Here is an 18,953-nt window from a genome sequence, read left to right on the forward strand (position 1 = left end):
CGTTGGGAAAATTGGACAGCCACATGCAGAAGAATGAAACTGGACCATTTCCTTACACCACACACAAAAATAGACTCCAAATGGTTGAAAGACCTAAACGTGAGACAGGAGTCCATCAAAATCCTAAAGGAGAACACAGGCAGCAACCTCTTCGACCTCAGCCGCAGGAACTTCTTCCTAGAAACATCACCAAAGGCAAGGGAAGTAAGGGCAAAAATGAACTATTGGGATTTCATCAAGATAAGAACCTTTTGCACAGCAAAAGAAACGTTCAACAAAACCAAAAGACAACCGAGAGAATGGGAGAAGATATTTGCAAATGACATATTAGATAAACGGCTAGTATCCAAAATCTATAAAGAACTTACTAAACGAGGATGGGTTAGCCTGGTGACGGGTATTAAAGAGGGCACGTTCTGCATGGAGCACTGGGTGTTATACACAAACAATGAATCATGGAACACTACACCAAAAACTAATGATGTAATGTATGGTGATAACATAACAATAAAAAATTTAAAAAAAATTAATCTCAACACCCAAAGAACAAATAATCCCATCAAGAAATGGACAGAGGATATGAACAGACATTTTTCTAAAGAAGACATCCAAATGGCCAAAAGACACAGGAAAAAGTGCTCAACATCGCTCGGCATCAGGAAATCCAAATCAAAACCTCAATGAGATACCACCTCACACCAGTCAGAATGGCTAAAATTAACAAGTCAGGAAACGACAGATGTTGGCGGGGATGTGGAGAAAGGGGAACCCTCCTACAATGTTGGTGGGAATGTAGATGGTGCGCCCACACTGGAAAACAGTATGGAGGTTCCTCAAAAAATTGAAAAATAGAGCTACCATATGACCCAGCAATTGCACCAATGAGTATTTACCCCAAACATACAAATGTAGGGATCTCAAGGGGTACATGCACCCAATGTTTATAGCAGCAATGTCCACAATAGCGAAACTATGGAAAGAGCCAAGATGTCCATCGACAGATGAATGGATAAAGAAGATGTGGTATATATATACAATGGAATATTATGCAGCAATCAAAAGGAATGAAATCTTGCCATTTGCAGCGACGTGGATAGAACTGGAGGGTATTATGTTGAGCAAAATAAGCCAGTCAAAGACATGTATCCTATGACCTCACGGATATGAGGAATTCTTAATCTCAGGAAACAAACTAAGGGTTACTGAAGTGGTGGGGGTGGGAGGGATGGGGTGGCTGGGTGATAGACGTTGGGGAGGGTATGTGCTATGGTGAGCGCTGTGAATTGTGCAAAACTGTTGAATCACAGATCTGTACCTCTGAAACATATAATACATTATATGTTAAAAAAAGAAGAAGAAGAAGAAGAAGATAGCAGGAAGGGAAAAATGAAGGGGGGGAATCGAGGGGGGAGATAACCATGAGAGACTATGGACTCTGAGAAACAAACTGAGGGTTTTAGAGGGGAGGGGGGTGGGGGGATGGGTTAGCCTGGTGGTGGGTATTAAAGAGGGCACGTACTGCATGGAGCACTTGGTGTTATATGCAAACAACAAATCATGGAACACTACATCAAAAACTAATGACGTAATGTATGGTGATTAACATAACATAATAAAAAAATGTCTATTCAGGTCCTTTGCCTATTTTCCAATGCAATTATTTGGTTTTTTTGTTTTTGTTTTTTTGCTATTGAGTTGTAGGAGTTCCTTATATATTTTCAATATGAACACCTTATTAGATATACAGTATCAGATAAATATTTTTTCTTCCATTCCGTAGGTTGCCTCTTCATTCTGTTTGTTTCTTTGCTATGCAAAAGCTTTCCAGTTTGAAGTAGTCCCACTTGTTAATTTTTGCTTTTGTTAATTGTGCTTTTGGTGTCAGATACAAAATAAAAACAAAAAAAATTGCCAAGACCAATTTTAAGGAGCTTCTTTGCTTTGTATTTTTCTATATGTTTGTTAGGTCTATTTATTCGTTTTCTTTAGTGGTGTCATGTATGCCTGCTTTGTGATCTGTCAGGCTTATGTTTGTCTCTGTGTGTTTGAAGGAGCAAACATCTCTCCATCTTTACAGCCTTTTTTTGACATGTAAAGACCTTCTCCTGTCAGACCCCTGGGCTGATAGGATTGCCTCTGGGATCACAGTCATGCAAGGTTGGAACTGTGTCACCTGACTGCTGCTGGGTCCTCAGTTGGGTCTGCAAACCACAAGCCTATTATCAGGTGCATGATAGTCCTGGCTCCTGCTGGGTCACTGGACAGGTCCCTGCATGGGCAGTACTTTCCGTGAACCACAGCTGAGAGGGGATGGAGCCAGGTCACAGAGTCATTTCAGGATCCACAGTTGGACCAAGGTCAGCCAGCCTGCTTCCTAGGCACTGATGGGTGTGTCTCCTGGTAGGTCCCTGGGTGGGCAAGACTGCTCCCAGACCACAGCTGATGCTGGAGCCAGATCACAGTGCTTCAGGCTCCACAGCCCTAAACAAGGTTAGCAGGCCTATTACCCAAGGCTCACGTGGGCATGATTCCTTCCAGGTCCCTTGGCTGATGGTGCTATTCGCAGGACCAATACTAACGAGAGCTACAGCCAAATCCACAAGGGGATGAGGCTGTTTTCTGGTCTGTATCCAGGACCTGGCTTTTCAGGGTGCAAAAGGGAAAAGGACAGGCCAGGAAGAACAATTAGAGTTGGTAAATTCTGTGCTTTAGCTTTTGTGAATACAAGTCTTTTTTCTTTGGTGTGCTTTTCAATACAGCTCTCCTTGGTGGCTCCACTGAGGTTTCTCACCTCCTACTTGGAACACAAAGCTCCCACATAGAAACTTGTGTCCATGGATGGCTGCTAAAATGATTGTTTCTGTGCGGGGCTATAAGCAGGGGACCTCCTATTCCACCATCTTGCTGACCCGTAACAAACACTTTAAGGCTAAAATGATAGTATTCTCTAATAGTTATTGGACGACCTATGATAGACAATACTTCTCACATGGAGCTTGTATCACCTTTCCCAAAAAGCAAAAATCCACATTTGATATATATCTCTATGGTGTTCCTCCTGGGCTATGAAACTCTCAGGGTTTCAGAAGAAAATCATACATCAAAAACCACTATGCCAAAGATCCTCAGGTGCCAGGCTCCCCCATCTTGCCTGGTTCAATTTAGTCCTACAACTTCTACTTCCATTTTTACATGTTTTTATAAGCCCTTTCCCATCAAACCTAATGTTTCAAGAAACATAATAAAGCACCAGGAAAGTGGAATGGAAAACAGGGACATTTAATTTATTCTCATTGGGCTGAAAGGCAAGTAAGGAATATGAATCCTACAGTTTGGGATAGGGAACAAAGAACACTTATTTCCTCTTCCTTTTTCCTTTCAAGTCCTCTTCCTGGCTGATCACAATTTTGGGACAAATACATCTGACCACACCCCCTGATATTGCGCAATATTTGCTTAAGTGAAAGTGGCTGAGGCAAACTAAGGGAGGAGCTCTCATTACCCTCTGCCATCACCCAATAAATAGCCAGACAAGCTCTCACCATTACAGAACACTGTTGGAGAGATGAGACAATCCTACCAGCTGCCCCTAGTGGGGCTCCTATTGTTTTCTCTTATTCCAAGGCAACAATGTGAGATCTGCGGTGAGTATGTGTTGGGCTAAAATTACTCCTACTGTGATAGTCTTCTAAAGTCTACTGGCAGGGAACTTGTTTAGAGTGACCTGAAGAAAGACCCTGTTTCAGTTCTATTTGTGGTTGGACTCTATGAGTAATGTAAAATGTGGCAGGACATGGTGAGGAAAGTTCCATAATGTATGTGTTTTTAAGAGGGATCGTAGATTCAATGCTAACTTGCCTAACTGTTCTTCCTATATGGAGATTTTCTCCACCATAGCAACCCTACCAAGCAACTGTCTATTCTTCATTTTCAGTGACAGAATATTCATGATGCTAGAAATTTTTCAAGATCATAGAAAGTTTTCTTTTGAATTTGAGAGGCAATCTATTTTTTTGAAGTTCAACCCATGGGTTTTGAGTTAACCCTTTATAACTACACAGAAAAAAAAATAGTGTTAATAATCCCTGTCAAATAATGAAGACCTCTCTTGTCATTATTGAGTTTAGATGTTCCAAGCTACACGTCTCCCTCCCTACAACTCTTCTCCACAGGACACAGGTATAAGCTCATCATCTCCTCTGGGTATAGGATACTGAGATTGTATGATTCTATTAAAAAATACTAAGTAGGAGAAAGAAAAACTGGTTCAGGTGTAGTCTGACCCCTTACTAGCTGAATGATCTAATGTTCCTAAATTTCTTTAGCGTCATCCATAAGTTGAGGATAACTGGGGAAAGGTGTTGAAGCAAGTGATGTCATGAAGCCTGGTATAGCTCTCAGGTGCATTATTTCTCTTTTTTATGTCTTTACCCTGGAATTGAGCTTAAACACAGTCCAAAGATGACTATGTGGTGCCATGGGTGGCTACATGCTCCTGGTATTCTGTAGCCTACAAGAAGAGGTTAACACCACAATAGAAAGACTTGTGTTCACACAAGCCAAAGCACAAACTCTGCCAACTCTAATTTCTTTTCCTGGCCTGTCATTTCTTTTGTTGTATCCTAAGAATAGAGGGTCTCTGTGGAGGTTTTGAAGTTTAATTCATTGTAAAAAATAATTAACTTTGTCTTTAGTGGTCAAGGAAACTGATGAGTGGTTGACCAGGAACTGATCTGTTTCAGTGCCAGAAAATCTGCTGAACTGGATGTTTCCACAAAATCTCGCCATGACTCAACAATTGTCCAATTGTTCTTGTAACAAACCAGGACTTTTCTACAACCACTAGTTCAGATCTCCCTGACTCTCTTTTAAAGAGAAGAAAGATGGAGGGCATCTGGCTGACTCAGTCAGTAGAGCATATGACTCTTGATCTCGGGGTGGTGATTCTGAGCCCCACATTGGGGGGTAGAGAACTCACATTGCCTCAGTTCTCTAAATATAGTGATAGAAAACTCCAGCTAAGCTAAAAGTGATAATATGTTGGTATTTTACAGTTTGTTAAGTGACTCCTTGTCCAATATCTATAAAATAGGTGTTAATATCCACAATTTTATTTTTTTAAGTATTTTGTTTATTTATTTGACAGAGAGACAGATAGCGAGAACGGGAACACAAGCAGGGGGAGTGGGAGAGGGAGAAGCAGGCTTCCCGCTGAGCAGGGAGCCCGATGCAGGGCTTGATCTGAGGACCCTGGGATCATGACATGAGCTGAAGGCAGACGCTTAACAACTGAACCACCCAGGCACCCCTATCCACAATTTTAAAATGGGGAAACAGAAGGTCAGGAAAGTTACATAAGACACCCATAGTGGTAAGTTAAGTACCACAGAATCCAGCCAAGGTCTGATTGAACACAGGGCTCATGCTCTTCTCAGTAACCTAATAACCCAAGAGATAATCTGGAGATGGGTAGGTTTTGTCTTGCTTGGGAGTGTTCACAAAGTACATTTTTTTTCTTGCTTGGGAGTGTTAACAAAGTACAGTTTTTAAAATTTTTTTATTTATTTATATTTTTTATTATGTTATGTTAGTCACCATTCAGTACATTAGTTTTTGATGTAATGTTCAATGATTCATTATTTGCATATAACACCCAGTGCTCATTACAACACGTGCCCTATTTTACAGAGAGAGAAAGCAACCATGAGCAGAGGGAGGGGCAGAAGGAGAAAGAGAGAAAGAATCTCAAGCAGACTCTAAGCTGAGCACAGAGCCCAACCCAGGGGTCAATCCCACCACCCTGAGATCATGACCTGAACTGAAATCAAGAGTTGGCTGCTCAACCAATTGAGACACTGAGGTGCCCTGAACAAAGTACATTTAAAAATGTTTTAAGTGGTCACTAATTCCTCTAATTTTCCTCTAGTTCTTGGGGTCTCTGGACTCTCTTTCTACTTTCACAGTAGAATGTGACTCTCCCTATCCTTTCTCCTGAGATTTGGACAAAATGTAGCCTAAGCCTAGAGGGTTTTCTGAAAGGTGCATGCTGCCGAATAATGATCTTGATGCCAGGTCGGTTGGGCAACCAGACAATTCAGCTTTGGGGTCAATCACCACTGAAACATAGAACTGTTGTGTTGTTTCCCTCAGTATTAATCTGATTGATTTAGAAGAAGATGGAGGAAGGAAAGAACTCAATCCAGCAAGTAGAAAGGACTGGGATTCAGAAGACATGTATTCTAGTCTCCATTAAGCCTTCAATTAAGGAGTTTTTTGTTTGTTTGTTTGTTTGTTTGTTTGTTTTTAAGGACATCCTGGTCAGGCCTCATCCTCAAAATTAGTGAATGATACTAGATCTCCCAGTCAAGACTGATGTTCTGTCAGTACACATTAGTACAGCTGAAACAGCTGTTAAAACATGGAAACATTTCCATCCTGGTTGGTAAAGGAGTAATACCTGACATAGCAGAGACTCCAGACTCACCTTTGTATTGTTCCAGCAACATAGCCAGTGACCACTGGATTGCTCTGTCTGTGCCATATCTGTTACTTAACATTTTAATACCAACCCCATTGCTAGTGTTCCTGTTCCTTAATATTTTCTTAATGTATATTTCTTATCTCCTCCTTACCCTGCCACAGAGGTAAGCAAGGAATACTATACTGCTCTAAACCCTCTGATAAGCACAATGATCAACTCAAAATATACCAAAGGAATCCATGCTGCCAATGTCCTGCTGTCCCTCAGACTTGGTGGGATCCTGAACCCAAACCAAGAACAACAACTGATCCAACAAGTCGATACCGCTGTGGAAAATAAAAGTGAGTACCTACATCTCTGGAAAATTTAGAAGAAGACTTATCTATCCATAAAGATTCTCTCCAGCCACAGATCCTTGGACAAAATTGTGTGTCCAGAGTCTCCCTGCTACATCTATCCTAGCTGTATAAAACTTGAGGGGACAAAAAGGTACCTCAAAACATCAATCCTCTGCCATTTATTCTGTGTCCAGGCCTTACTTGAGTCCTGAAAAACATTTTCCTTCAAAAGGTACAAGAATAAGCAAAAGAAATTAAAGACTCTCATTCACTAACACTATTATATAAGCTAGCTGAGTTGACAACCAGACAAGGATGTGACCCACACATAAGAAAACTGACAATGGCAAGGGAATCACAGGGAAATAGAGATGAAGACTGGGGGCTTTTGTTTGTTTGTTTTTCTCTGTTTTTGCTTTGTTTTGTTTAAAGAGGGAGGGGGGAACAGATGGAGAAGAAGAGAGAGAATCTTAAGCAGGCTCCATGCTCAGCATTCAGAGCCAAATTCGGGGCTCAATTCCACAACCCTGAGACCATGACCTGAGCCAAAATCAAGAGTCAGACACTTAACCAACTGAGCCACCCAGGCACCCCAGATGAGGACTGGGGTTGAGTGCAGGATCCCCCCTGAGTCCTTCATGTCAATACTGAGCCTTAGCTTTCTAACTGAAATAAGGGGAAAATTAAGCCACCACTACCTACCTCACAATATTACTGTAAGAATTAAGAGAAGCCGGAGAATTTTGATGTTCTCTAAGGCAGAACATCTAAGTCAATTATTACTATCTTGGCAAGATGGCACCCACAGAGAATAAATCCCAAGGCTTTATTATCTATTTTTCTTCTTTTAAAATTTTTATAAGAATTGTGTGATTCCAAAAACATCTCATGATTGCATGGGGAAGACTAAGATCTAGTTTGCATTTATACAGCACTGCTAGAAAATCTCTGCTTTGGGAATAAATAAGAGAACAGTAAAATATTTGTATTGAGTGGGAAAAAAGAGAGAACTGACAGGCAATGTAAGTCACGAGAAAGACAGGAGGCCAAAGAAAAATCACAAGCATGTACCTTGTTAAACTTGAATACTTTTCTTTTCAGAGCCATCTTTAACCTCGGGACAGCTTGCATTGGCTATACTGGCTTTGGGAGCATGTAAAGGGCCTGACGGAATTTCTATCAATTATTCTGAACTGGTCAAAATATTAGGAAATAAATACAAAGCAGAAATTAAAAATATGGGTAAGACTCAAATCTTCAGAGATCCTGGACAACCTTGTCCTCTCTTCCACTGGTTCAGAACTGAACAGTTTCCCTTTGGTCTTTCCTTCTCTTCATTCTACTCATCCCACAATCTTTGCAGATCACTTCCCCTTCTTCCCTCCTTCAATATGTGTCTTGAATTTTCTTTTTTCTTTTAAAGATTGTGATTTTTATTTATTTGACAGAGAGAGAGCACACACACACAGGGGGAGTGGTAGGCAGAGGGAGAGGGAGAAGCAGGCTCCTTGCTCAGCAGGGAGCCTGATGCAGGGCTCAGTCATGACCCTGGGATCATGATCTGAGCCGAAGGCAGACATCTAACCAACTGAGCCACCCAGGCACCCCAGCGTCTTGAATTTTCCTTTCAAATAAGTTCAAATGAGCACCGATTCTACATCAACCTTACAAATGATGATGCGCACACACACACACACACACACACACACACACACGGCACTGTTCTCTTGTTCTCTAGAGGCTTGGTTTTTAGACAAATAATGAAATACACCAGAAATAGCTGAGTAACACAAGACACTGTCAGAAGTACCAAAGCATTTGATACTAGTAGAAGAATTAAAGCCAAAAGTACTTTAACACTGGGAAAAATAGGCTGACCATGACGGCTGCTAGTGAGGTGCAGTTTTTATTTATCCTATTATTCATTAAGCCTGTCTAATCCCATCTTCTTTTGAGATGGCCTTTACTTCTATTCCACTTACAGTTTGAACACATTACCAATGAAAGTGCAAGAGGCTTGGGGGGGGGGCGGATCTGTGTTCTACTCCTAGTTCTGTAACCACCTGAGTATCAGAATGGTATTTTAATCTCTTTAGTGCTGAGTCTCCTCTGTCATAAAATGAAAGGAATTGAGTTGAATTTGGTGGCTCTTAACAGTCTTCACATTTCTCAGATTTGCTGATTCTTTGAGCGATCTTCCCCCCTCTATTACTCACCCTTCTTAAATGTAAAGAAATTCAAACAAAGCAAATATGAATAGATCGAAAATTTATTACTCCAGTATTCTTTCCATGAGTAAGGTATTTCTTTCCTTTCTGACAGAAGACCATGATGGTAATCCACTGACTAACTACTACCAGCTCAGCCTGGACATTTTGGCCTTGTGTCTATTCAGTGGGAATTACTCAATCACTGAAGTTATTAAAATCTTGGATCCTGAAAGTAAAAATTACTATTTTCATGAACAGTTCTCAGTAGGTGAGTCATTACACCCAATTCCCTTGGCATAGAGGGCAGAGTCCCTGGTAAGTCTTTTCCTTTGAGTTTTTCTACCAGTAAATACATTGACTTTTTTTTTTTAATCCTCTTTACCCTAGCAATCATGGAAGAGAATTTTCTTTTTGAGAAGAATGGATATTGGGAGGCATTTAAACATCTTCCTAGATGTGTACTATAGTAGAAAGATCCAGTTGCTACCTTACCATTCTTTGAATTATATAATCAATGGATGTTAAACTTTGACCTTATTTTTCCCATCTGTAAAATAAGGACAGATTGTGAGAATCTTCATATAAGACATTTTAGGAAGTATAAGTATTAGAGAAAGGAAAACTGGAATTCATTTATCTTAACTTTGCCTCTTTCTCAAATTTATTGAGACCTTTTGCATGTGTGGGCTTACATGGACAACACAACCTCTCCAGGACAAGGCCCAATATTTTGAACAATAAAGTCTGTATCCCCAATAGAGAAGAACTAGAAATTTTCTCCTGGGTCAGCTTACACACCCAAAAAGAAGCCCCCTCTAGACAGCTAGTATTGTTGCTCAACCCTATGGCTCCAGATACACAAGCTCATCTTTCTCCAAGAAATCCGAAAATCACCACTCAGTATCTCTGTAACAAGGAGAATGTGAGATTTCTTTCTATGTGAAGGGGAAAGTATCATACGTAAAGAATATCAGGGAAACCAAATAACAAGCCAGAAAAAGACCTTATCCTCCCTTCTTCCAATCTCTTGTTTCATCCTCCCCCTTAAGAAGCTTTATTGGAAAACAATTCTCTTAAGTGCTATTTGCTAATCAGCCTAATGGAAACATTGGAACATGGCAAAGACATATTTTATTTGGGGTATCATTCTGACTTATCTCAATTCCTTTGCCAATTTGGCTGAGAGATGAAAAAAATGAAACCAACCAAGATGTAGAAGTGGAAGACTGTTCATGTGTATGCACCTGCAAATCCATGTGTTTCTATGACCACCAGGTGAGTTATTGAGTATGAAGTATGGGGTTACTCAACATAAGAAATGGATCTTGAAATATTTGAGTGGTTAGTGCTGGAGGGATGATTGCTATATCTTCAAATCCTTCTCTCCCATCATCAACTAGCATGACCAATCTTCCCAGTTTGCCCAGATCTGTCCCTCTTTTAGCATTGAAAATCCTACATACCAGGAGACCCCTCAGTCCAAGGAATGGTTGGTCACCCTATCACCAATGTTTTGTTTCCTGGCAGATACTGGCGCGATGGCTGTCCTGGCTCTGACCTGTGTGAAAAGAAGTATAACAAGTGGGCAGAACAAAATAGATACAAAATATTTAGAGACTATTGATAATCATATGGAGTCACTGATAGCTAAGATTCTGTCTCAGAAAAAAGAAAATGGTCTCCTTGGAAACATATACAGTACAGGAGAAGCTATGCAGGTAAGTCAGGGTAAAACAGAAGACAGAGGAGAGAGTCATGAAGGAAAGAAATAGCTTTCTTCTTGGCCCCCTAAGATATTACCCATTCTGTTTCCTATACTAACTGTTTTTATGTGATTCTGCTCCCGACAGAAATGTATTCTCCTCACCTTCAATCCTTACCTTTCCATGTCCAATGCTTCCATGAAGCTTTTCCTAACTACAACTTTTTTACAAAATTCTAGAGTCCACTGCAACCTACTATGTTGTTCTATCAAATGTAATCTCACAGTTTACCATATACCAGCATTTGGTGCTTGCCTCTTACCTCCCAAATTAGATTATTAGATTATTGTTGTCCAAGTAATTAAGAGGCAGTGCCAGTAATACCAGCTAGTCTTTATTGCCATGCTCATTAACACACACAACAACCCAGTGAGGAAAATATTATTACCTCCATTTCCCAGAATGAGAGCATGAGTCATGGAGTATCAGTAACTTGCCTGACATTACAAAGCCAGAAAGTGATTCAGATGGGGATGGAAATGAAACAGCTGGTATCAAAACTCATACTCAACACCAACACCTACTCTGTTCTGTATATGTTCCTTGAAGTCTGGGGCTTTATTCCTGCATATTCACTGATTTACTCAACTCTAAGGGGTAGATACAAGAAGAGACAAAGGAAAATTTATAGAAAAAATTTCACTGAGTCTTTAGTATGAGTAGGAGTCTGCCACCCACCCCAGGATGAGAGGGCTTCCCCCGGGGAAAGAGGACAATAAAGACAAAGACCAGAGGTACAGAAGAACATAACATATTTTAGGAAGATCAAGGTGTTCAATGTGGCCAGCGCAGGGCCTTGGGGAAAATTACCAGAAGAAGCTGGGGTGTAACAGGGGTCTGATCACACAGGTTGTTTTTACTGTTGGTGCTGGTGAGGCTGTTGCCTTCCTGCTGAGTTTGGACTTCATAAAACAGTGGTTGCCCATTCTGGCTGCAAGTTTGAATCACCTGGAGGAGCTTTTGGGAAACACTAAAGTTTAGACTCCACACCAGAAACTTAGAGGTGGAGCATGGCCCTTGGTCTGGTTTCAAAACCGTATAAGTGATGTTAATTTACAGCAGGCTTGAGAGCTGCTTGGCTATAAGACAGTTTTTAAGAGGAAATTAAATAGGATCCTTTTTTTTAATATCCCACAAATGCTTGTTGACATCTCGGTTAACTTAAAGGATCTTCTGAAGAAAATGAAAGGAGGAACTGTCCTTCCCTGAGAAACTACAGAATGATGTCTGCAGGCCCAGCCCATTTTAGTCCTTGTCTTACTCTGATACCTTACTAACTTTTCCTACCCCATCATGCTGTCCCCTCCAGTTTACATCTGCTGCTTGGATAGTTTCTATACAAGAATCTATTGTACTCCCCATTGTTAGGGAAATAATGTCAGACACCTCACCCTGAAGCTTGAAGATCCACCAATGTGACCCTAACCTCATTCTGAAGCCTGTTTTTTCACAGTCACCCTGAGTCTCCCCTGTATACCAGCCTCCCAGGCCAGGAGGAATCCTCTGAGGATTTTGCTAAAATATAGAGAGTGTTATCACGGGCAGGCCATGCCCTGGCCGCACCTATCTTAGCACGCTTGATCACACGGTTCCCTCTGAGTATAGTACTCCTCCCCTCAAGTCACCTACTGAAATGCCTACATACTGTCAAGACCTACCTCAAGTACTGCCTCTCCACAAAGGCTTTCTTCAGCGTCACTAAATGTTTATGTGCTCTTCCTCTTCTGAAAGACCATGGCACTAGAAGTTTCTCTTAAGGCATTCACCTGAGGGGCTCTTTTATGATTGTCTGTTAACAGCATTTATCAAGCGCCTCTATGTGACAGGTATTCTTCCAGTGTCAAGGCTACAAGAGTGAATATGGTAGAGACAGCCTGTTCTCATCGATGCCATTATCGGTTGTGTTCTTAAGCAATTCCCCGCCTCCCCCCAAACTAGTTTATAAATTCCTTGGTGGCAGGGAAGGTATCCTAGTTGTCCAAGGTGCTTCCCCTGTGGTCAATGACCCATAAATATTTACTGAATTCGTTACATGTAGGCTTTTCCCTTATTTGATTTTTCTGTAGTTCATTCTCATTCCCTCTCATTCTCTCTCTCATACATTAGGCTCTCTTTGTCTCATCAGACTATTACAATAAAAATCAATGGGATTGCCAAAAAACACAGGCTATAGTGCTCACAGAAATTTCTCAAGGAGCATTTCGTATGCCAACTGCTGCAGCTCAAATCTTACCAGCCCTGATGGGAAAGACCTACTTGGACATTAACAAAGACTCTTCTTGTGTCTATGGCTCAGGTAGAGTACTAAAGAGCATATTACCCAAAGCATGCGAGACTAAGGTGTCCTTAGGGACCAAAAGTGACCAGATAAACCGCTAAAGCATAACAGTTCCCAGATAGAACTCGATCCTCCATGTGTCACCAGTGATTATAACCACCTGAGGATCTGTTCTTAACAAGGTAGTAGGTGTTGTTCTTGGTTCAAACATGGATAAACAAGGTAGACTTGATTCAATGATGTCTATCTCCAAAGGCATGTTTTCTCATGGCCAGCTAGACAGATGTTCTGAGCATCATTCCCATTCTAAGCAAAGTATGGTGTCTCTGACTCTCATTCACAATGAGTGAGCCCTCGGGGAGCTCAGAGGAATATGGGAGGAATATGGCAGTGTCATAAGAAAATTACAGCATGAATCATTTATTCAAATAACTGATTTTTCAACTAGGGATGAAAGAAGACTTGACTTTTATCTCTGCTCATTCCTGGTTCAGCCACTTTCAGGTTTAGGGACCTCAAAAAAAATGTTAATCCCTAAACTTCAGTTTACTAATATAAAAAAATGCACATGATAATAGTATCTAACGTGGGTTTTTGTAAGGACTGAATAAGATAAGCCATGTAAAATGATTAGTACAGTGCCTGGCACTTAATATGTTTTCAATAAATGTTAAGAAATAAAAAAGGTACCCAAAAAAAGGGAAGCATTATTGTATGCAATACAATAGCAGAACAAAACAAAACAACCAAAAACAACAACAAAACCCCCAAAACTCAGAAGCCCCTGTGAGAAACGGGAGACAGGGCAATTGAACTGCTTAAACAGCTGGGAGTGGAGCCAAATACACTCATTTACAAACTGGTGCATATCTGGTTTAGTCACATGAGAGATCTGCCCCTTGGTTGATGATTCTTGCTCCTTAGAGGCCTGGGAGAGGGGTTGCATGGGTATGTAAACTCAAACATCACTTTTATTATTCTGAATAGTAATTCTTGTCTGCTTTTCTGTCTCTGCCAGATAACTTCAACATCTCCACTCAGGAGCCTATATCAGTGACACCTGCTGTCTCACACTCACAAATCGAAGTAAATTACTCTGTGGTAGTCAATAATCAAATAGATAACATCATGGTCTCTGTGGCAGATGGTTCTGTCTTCCTAGATGTGATGGAAAAAGCTCAGAAAGAAAATGCAACTCTATTTAGGTATGTCTGTATGTAAACTAAGGTGAAGGTATTTGGTGATTTTGAAAGACTCAGTAAGAATACATAAGCACCTGAATACAAAGTACATTCGAAACACTTCTTTATTGGTACTTTGCTGTCCATCTACATCTCATGGCAGGGATTAAAAAAAGGTCAGACTTTTCATCTTCTAGCACACGTAGGTATTAAATTAATATTCACTTAATGGGTGAATAAGTCCCAAGGATCTCTTCTCTGTCAGTAAAATTCCTTCAACAAATAGAACCTCGGGCGCCTGGGTGGCTCAGATGGTTAAGCGTCTGCCTTCGGCTCAGGTCATGATCCCAGGGTTCTGGGATCGAGGCCCGCATTCGGGCTCCCTGCTGGGCGGGGAGCCTACTTCTCCCTCTGCCTCTGCCTCTCTCTCTCTCTCTCTCTCTCTCTGACTCTCATGAATAAATAAATTAAAAAAAAACATTAAAAAAAATAGAACCTCTTAGGTCAATCATTTTGTGTTTAGAATACTGGGTCATTATTATTGAATCATTGACAGCTTTCAAAATCAGATGAGGGCAGTGGATGCTGATCCCAGACAGGTAGACATACACACAAAACTTGTCCTTTAAATCAGAGGTTTCACGAATGCTTCTCCATGCTCCCACCCCTTTCAGATTCATGGACCCCTAGATTAAGTTTTCCTGGCCTAAAGAGGTCAAATATTAAAATTAAGATATTGACTTTGCCTCTGAAAGGTATGGCTCATTTGACTCCCTAAATCTAATCAGCAGTTATTTGTCCAGTAACATGATGTAAGATTCCATAGAGAAAATTACATATATGCATATATGTGTGTATATGTATGTAGTGATATACATATATATATATATATATATATGTAAATATTATAAAGGTTGCTTTCAAAGGCTCCCAGGAAGTCAGAGAAATGTGACCAGGGAACGTGAAACAGACACTGACCGTGTCACTTTTTAATAAAGACAACAGGAAATATTTAATTGTTCTTTCCTGTTCTTCTTTCCTAAGAGAAAACCTACTAATTTATGTTGCCTATAGGACATGAGGTTAACATTTTCTTCTGCTGCTTTAGTATCTTCAACAGTGACTATCTTGGGATAGAAGATTAGTAGTTGTTGACTACAGTGTCTACTCTGAAGGAAGGCAGGGGCAGAAACAGGCATCATTCCTCTAATTTAGCATAGATTGTGGAGTGCCTGCATCAGAATCTTGTGGAGTGTTTATGACACATGCAGATTCCTAGTCCCCACCCAGACCTACCAAATCAAAGTATCTGAGGATAGAGCCAGGAAATCTGCTTTTTTTGATAACTGCTTCAAATGATTCTTAGGTACACTGAAGTTTGAGAAATGCCCATTAAGGTTGCCTTTGAAAATTTATAAGTTCCTGTAACCCATTTATTGTCCCCACAGTTTCACAGTTGAGGAGAGCTCATGGGGCCCCTACATCACCACTGTTCGGGGCATAAAGGCCAACAATAATGACAGAACCTACTGGGAGCTCCTGAGCAATGGCAAACACCTGAGCCAAGGTAAGGGAGAGAGTGCTAGAAAGCCCCACAGAGTGACAATGCCCCAAACATCCAGATGTGAGGGGGTGAGCTTTGGTGGGGAATGTGCCAAGGCATTGGGAAAGTGAGACTCTTGCTTTCAGCTCAGACCATGATCTCAGGGTTGTGAGATCAAGCCCCCTGTAGGGCTCCACACTCAGTGGGGAGTCTGCCTGAAATTCTCTCCCTCTCCCTCTGCCCCTCCCCCTGCTCCTGCTCTCTTTCTCTCTAAAATAAATAAATCATTTAAAAAAATCATTTGGCCCACTTCTCGTTCTTCCTTTTCAGGAGTTGGTAGTTATGTTGTCCATGCAGGAGATGATCTGGAGGTTCGTTGGAGCACATACTAATAAATTCAAACCTTCCTCAGCTGGATCAAATCATTTGCAGTGGCCTTGCAGGCAGACGTTGGCCTCATGCCATCCTTTTCACTCATCTTAGTTTCAACAGAGGGTCAATAACCTCCCCTTCTCTCTTTGTGTGTTCAATAAAAGATCAACAGCAATACAAAAAGAGCATGTTCTAATGATTTCAGTTTAAAGGGTGATTATTGATAGAGGGAAGACCACTGTAGGAAGAGGGAAGGGAAAAGAGATTAGACCACGTGTCTAACCTGATTTCTACTCAAGGTTCGACTGCAAACTGTGTGGGTGAACTTGGGCAGTGGGTGAGAATGGAGATGAGGTTCTAGATCTAATGTTGAAGCAGCAGCCAATGAGATCAGGTAGAAAATCTGTAGGGAGATAGCTCTCTGAGGCCCAGATATAAGGGACAAACCGAGGGGACATATTGCAGTCCACTTAGAAAGGCAGTGGGTAGAGATAAATACTGCTCTGGAGAAAGACAGAAAGATGAGGCTTCTACACAAAAGGCCAGTCCATAAAGTCTCAGGAATAATATCATCCCTTCCTCCAGCTAGCTCCCTTGGGGTCCATTTGTTGTTCCTCCACATGTATTTTCCTTTTACTTCCCCATAAAATCACTCTGATATTTATATCATCAAAATACACATGCAGAAAAACTCACCTTTGATGTTCACTTCAGTAGAATTCACATTTTAAAAAATATATATATTAAATCAGGGGCACCTAGGGGCGCCTGGGTGGCTCAGACAGTTAGGTGTCCCACTCTTGATTTCAGCTCAGGTCATGATCTCAGTGTTGTGAGATGGAGCCCCAGAGTGAGCCCTACACTGGGCACCAAGTATGCTGGAGATTCCTTCCACACCTCCATCTCCTTCCCCCTCTGCTCCTTACCCTGCTCACAAACACTCTCTCTCTCTAAAATGAATAAATAAATAAAATCTTTAAATAAAGAAATCCCCTGAAGGAAGATGCCTTCAGGCAGAATTAAATAATTTTATCAATGCCTTCCTCATTCCTCCTGTGTTTCCTTCATGATACTATTAGCTTCCTCCCCTCCACCAGCAACCCTGCTTTATAGTTAAGGTTGACCATTGCCTTCTGGTACTGGTCCTCAACCCTCAGGGTCAACTCCACTCTATTCTTCATTAACTGGGTATGACAGATAATTAGACAGCAATGGATTCTATCCCCTTGGGTCTGTATCTCATCTTGAAAGCCAAGTTAGAGATGGGAGACCTCCATGGCACTGTTTACATGAGGCAGTGCTGTTAGACCTGTTTGTGGACTCTACAAACTATGTGAAATTGAGGGATAATGGCTTATAGTGATAAATATGCAAAATGTTATCACTGCTATTCCTATCATAAACAGTGTGACCATGCAACTTAACATCCAACCGCAACTGCTGTAAACAGTAAAATTTATTAACACTGTTAATAATTATACTCAAAAAGACAGATTAAAAACTGGTAGTATCCCGGAAAAAACAGTACATATGGTTGGTTTGTCCATCAGGAAGAATAAGGAAGCTCAAGCAAAAAATAACAGAAAGTATCGACCCTACAGTAGACTGATGAAACTGAATCTCCATATAACAAATTTAGAATAGGTCCCTCTGAGATTGAGATTCTCTCAACAATTTTAGCTCACTTTCAATAATAACCAGTCAACACTGGTAAAGCACACAATTTGTATTAGACCTATTCTCCCAAATGCGGTATAAGGATATTCTAGTTGGCACACTGACAGGGATCCAAATAACAGGCAATCACAGCATTAAAAAGTCATGTCCTTTGTAATTCTCATTTAATTCCTCTCATTCGATTAAACATAAAATCTCACTTTATGCCACTGTGATTCTAACACTTCCTTGTAGCACTGTGAGCCTCCATTCTTTTTTTTTTTAAGATTTTATTTATTTATTTGAGAGAGAGGGAATGAGAGATAGAGAGCACGAGAGGGAAGAGGGTCAGAGGGAGAAGCAGACTCCCTGCTGAGCGGGGAGCCCGATGTGGGACTCAATCCCGGGACTCCAGGATCATGACCTGAGCCGAAGGCAGTTGCTTAACCAACTGAGCCACCCAGGCACCCTGTGAGCCTCCATTCTTAACAGACAGAGCTGAGTTCTTCCCAACCAGTGGTCCCACAGTAGAATATAGTAACATTGCAGAGACAGACATGGAGGGAAAGGGAGTAACATTCCCTTCACGTTCTACTGACATTGCCCAGTGAGTCCTAGCTCTGGCCACCCTTGCTTTATGAGAAGCTCTAAAGCTTAGCACTATGACAGAACTAAGACTAAGTCTGAGGCGAGAAACCTCCCTCTGCTGCCGCGGCAGAAAATAATCAACACAAATAAACCTCTCAGATGTCCATTGAGAATCTGGGTGCTTGGATACCAGAAAATGAGGCACAGGAGAAAACAGGCAAATAAATTAATAAGTTTCATTCAAGGGGCACCTGGGTGGCTCAGTCAATTAAGTGTCCAACTCTTGATTTAGGTTCAGGTCATGATCTCAGGGTTGTGAGACTGAGCCCCACAACAGGCTCCACATTGAGCATGGAGCCTGCTTAAGATTCTCTCTCTCTCTGTCTCTGCCTCTCCCCCTCCCACCCCCATATCCCACTCTCCCTTACAAAACAAAGTTCACTCAATAGTTAGCCAAGGACTATCAAAATATATGAGTTAAGAAATGTATGGCCTGTGTGGTTCCTGTTGTGGAAGATATTTGCTAAGTGAGACAATTGTATC

At 41.1% G+C, this 18,953-nt stretch overlaps 1 protein-coding gene across 2 annotated transcripts; it reads left to right on the top strand.

The window, feature by feature from the left end:
- Positions 1 to 3,515: 3,515 nt before the first annotated feature.
- On the top strand, positions 3,516 to 16,349 carry LOC112829671 (transcobalamin-1-like). Of its 2 annotated transcripts, none has more exons than XM_025879372.2 (9): positions 3,516 to 3,644; positions 6,643 to 6,822; positions 7,921 to 8,061; positions 9,142 to 9,297; positions 10,557 to 10,747; positions 12,899 to 13,088; positions 14,089 to 14,275; positions 15,700 to 15,818; positions 16,125 to 16,349. In XM_025879372.2, exons 1-9 carry the CDS (start codon positions 3,566 to 3,568, stop codon positions 16,184 to 16,186), a joined length of 1,305 nt encoding a protein of 434 aa, XP_025735157.1. In that variant the 5' UTR covers positions 3,516 to 3,565; the 3' UTR covers positions 16,187 to 16,349. The 2 variants fall into 2 exon arrangements, with proteins under 2 accessions (XP_025735157.1, XP_025735158.1); XM_025879373.1 differs by having other exon boundaries at positions 9,145 to 9,297.
- Positions 16,350 to 18,953: the final 2,604 nt, after the last annotated feature.

Source organism: Callorhinus ursinus, unplaced genomic scaffold, assembly GCF_003265705.2.
Source record: "Callorhinus ursinus isolate GAN/ISIS: 27379988/994484 unplaced genomic scaffold, GSC_fseal_2.0 scaffold51, whole genome shotgun sequence".
Classification (NCBI taxonomy): domain Eukaryota; kingdom Metazoa; phylum Chordata; class Mammalia; order Carnivora; family Otariidae; genus Callorhinus; species Callorhinus ursinus.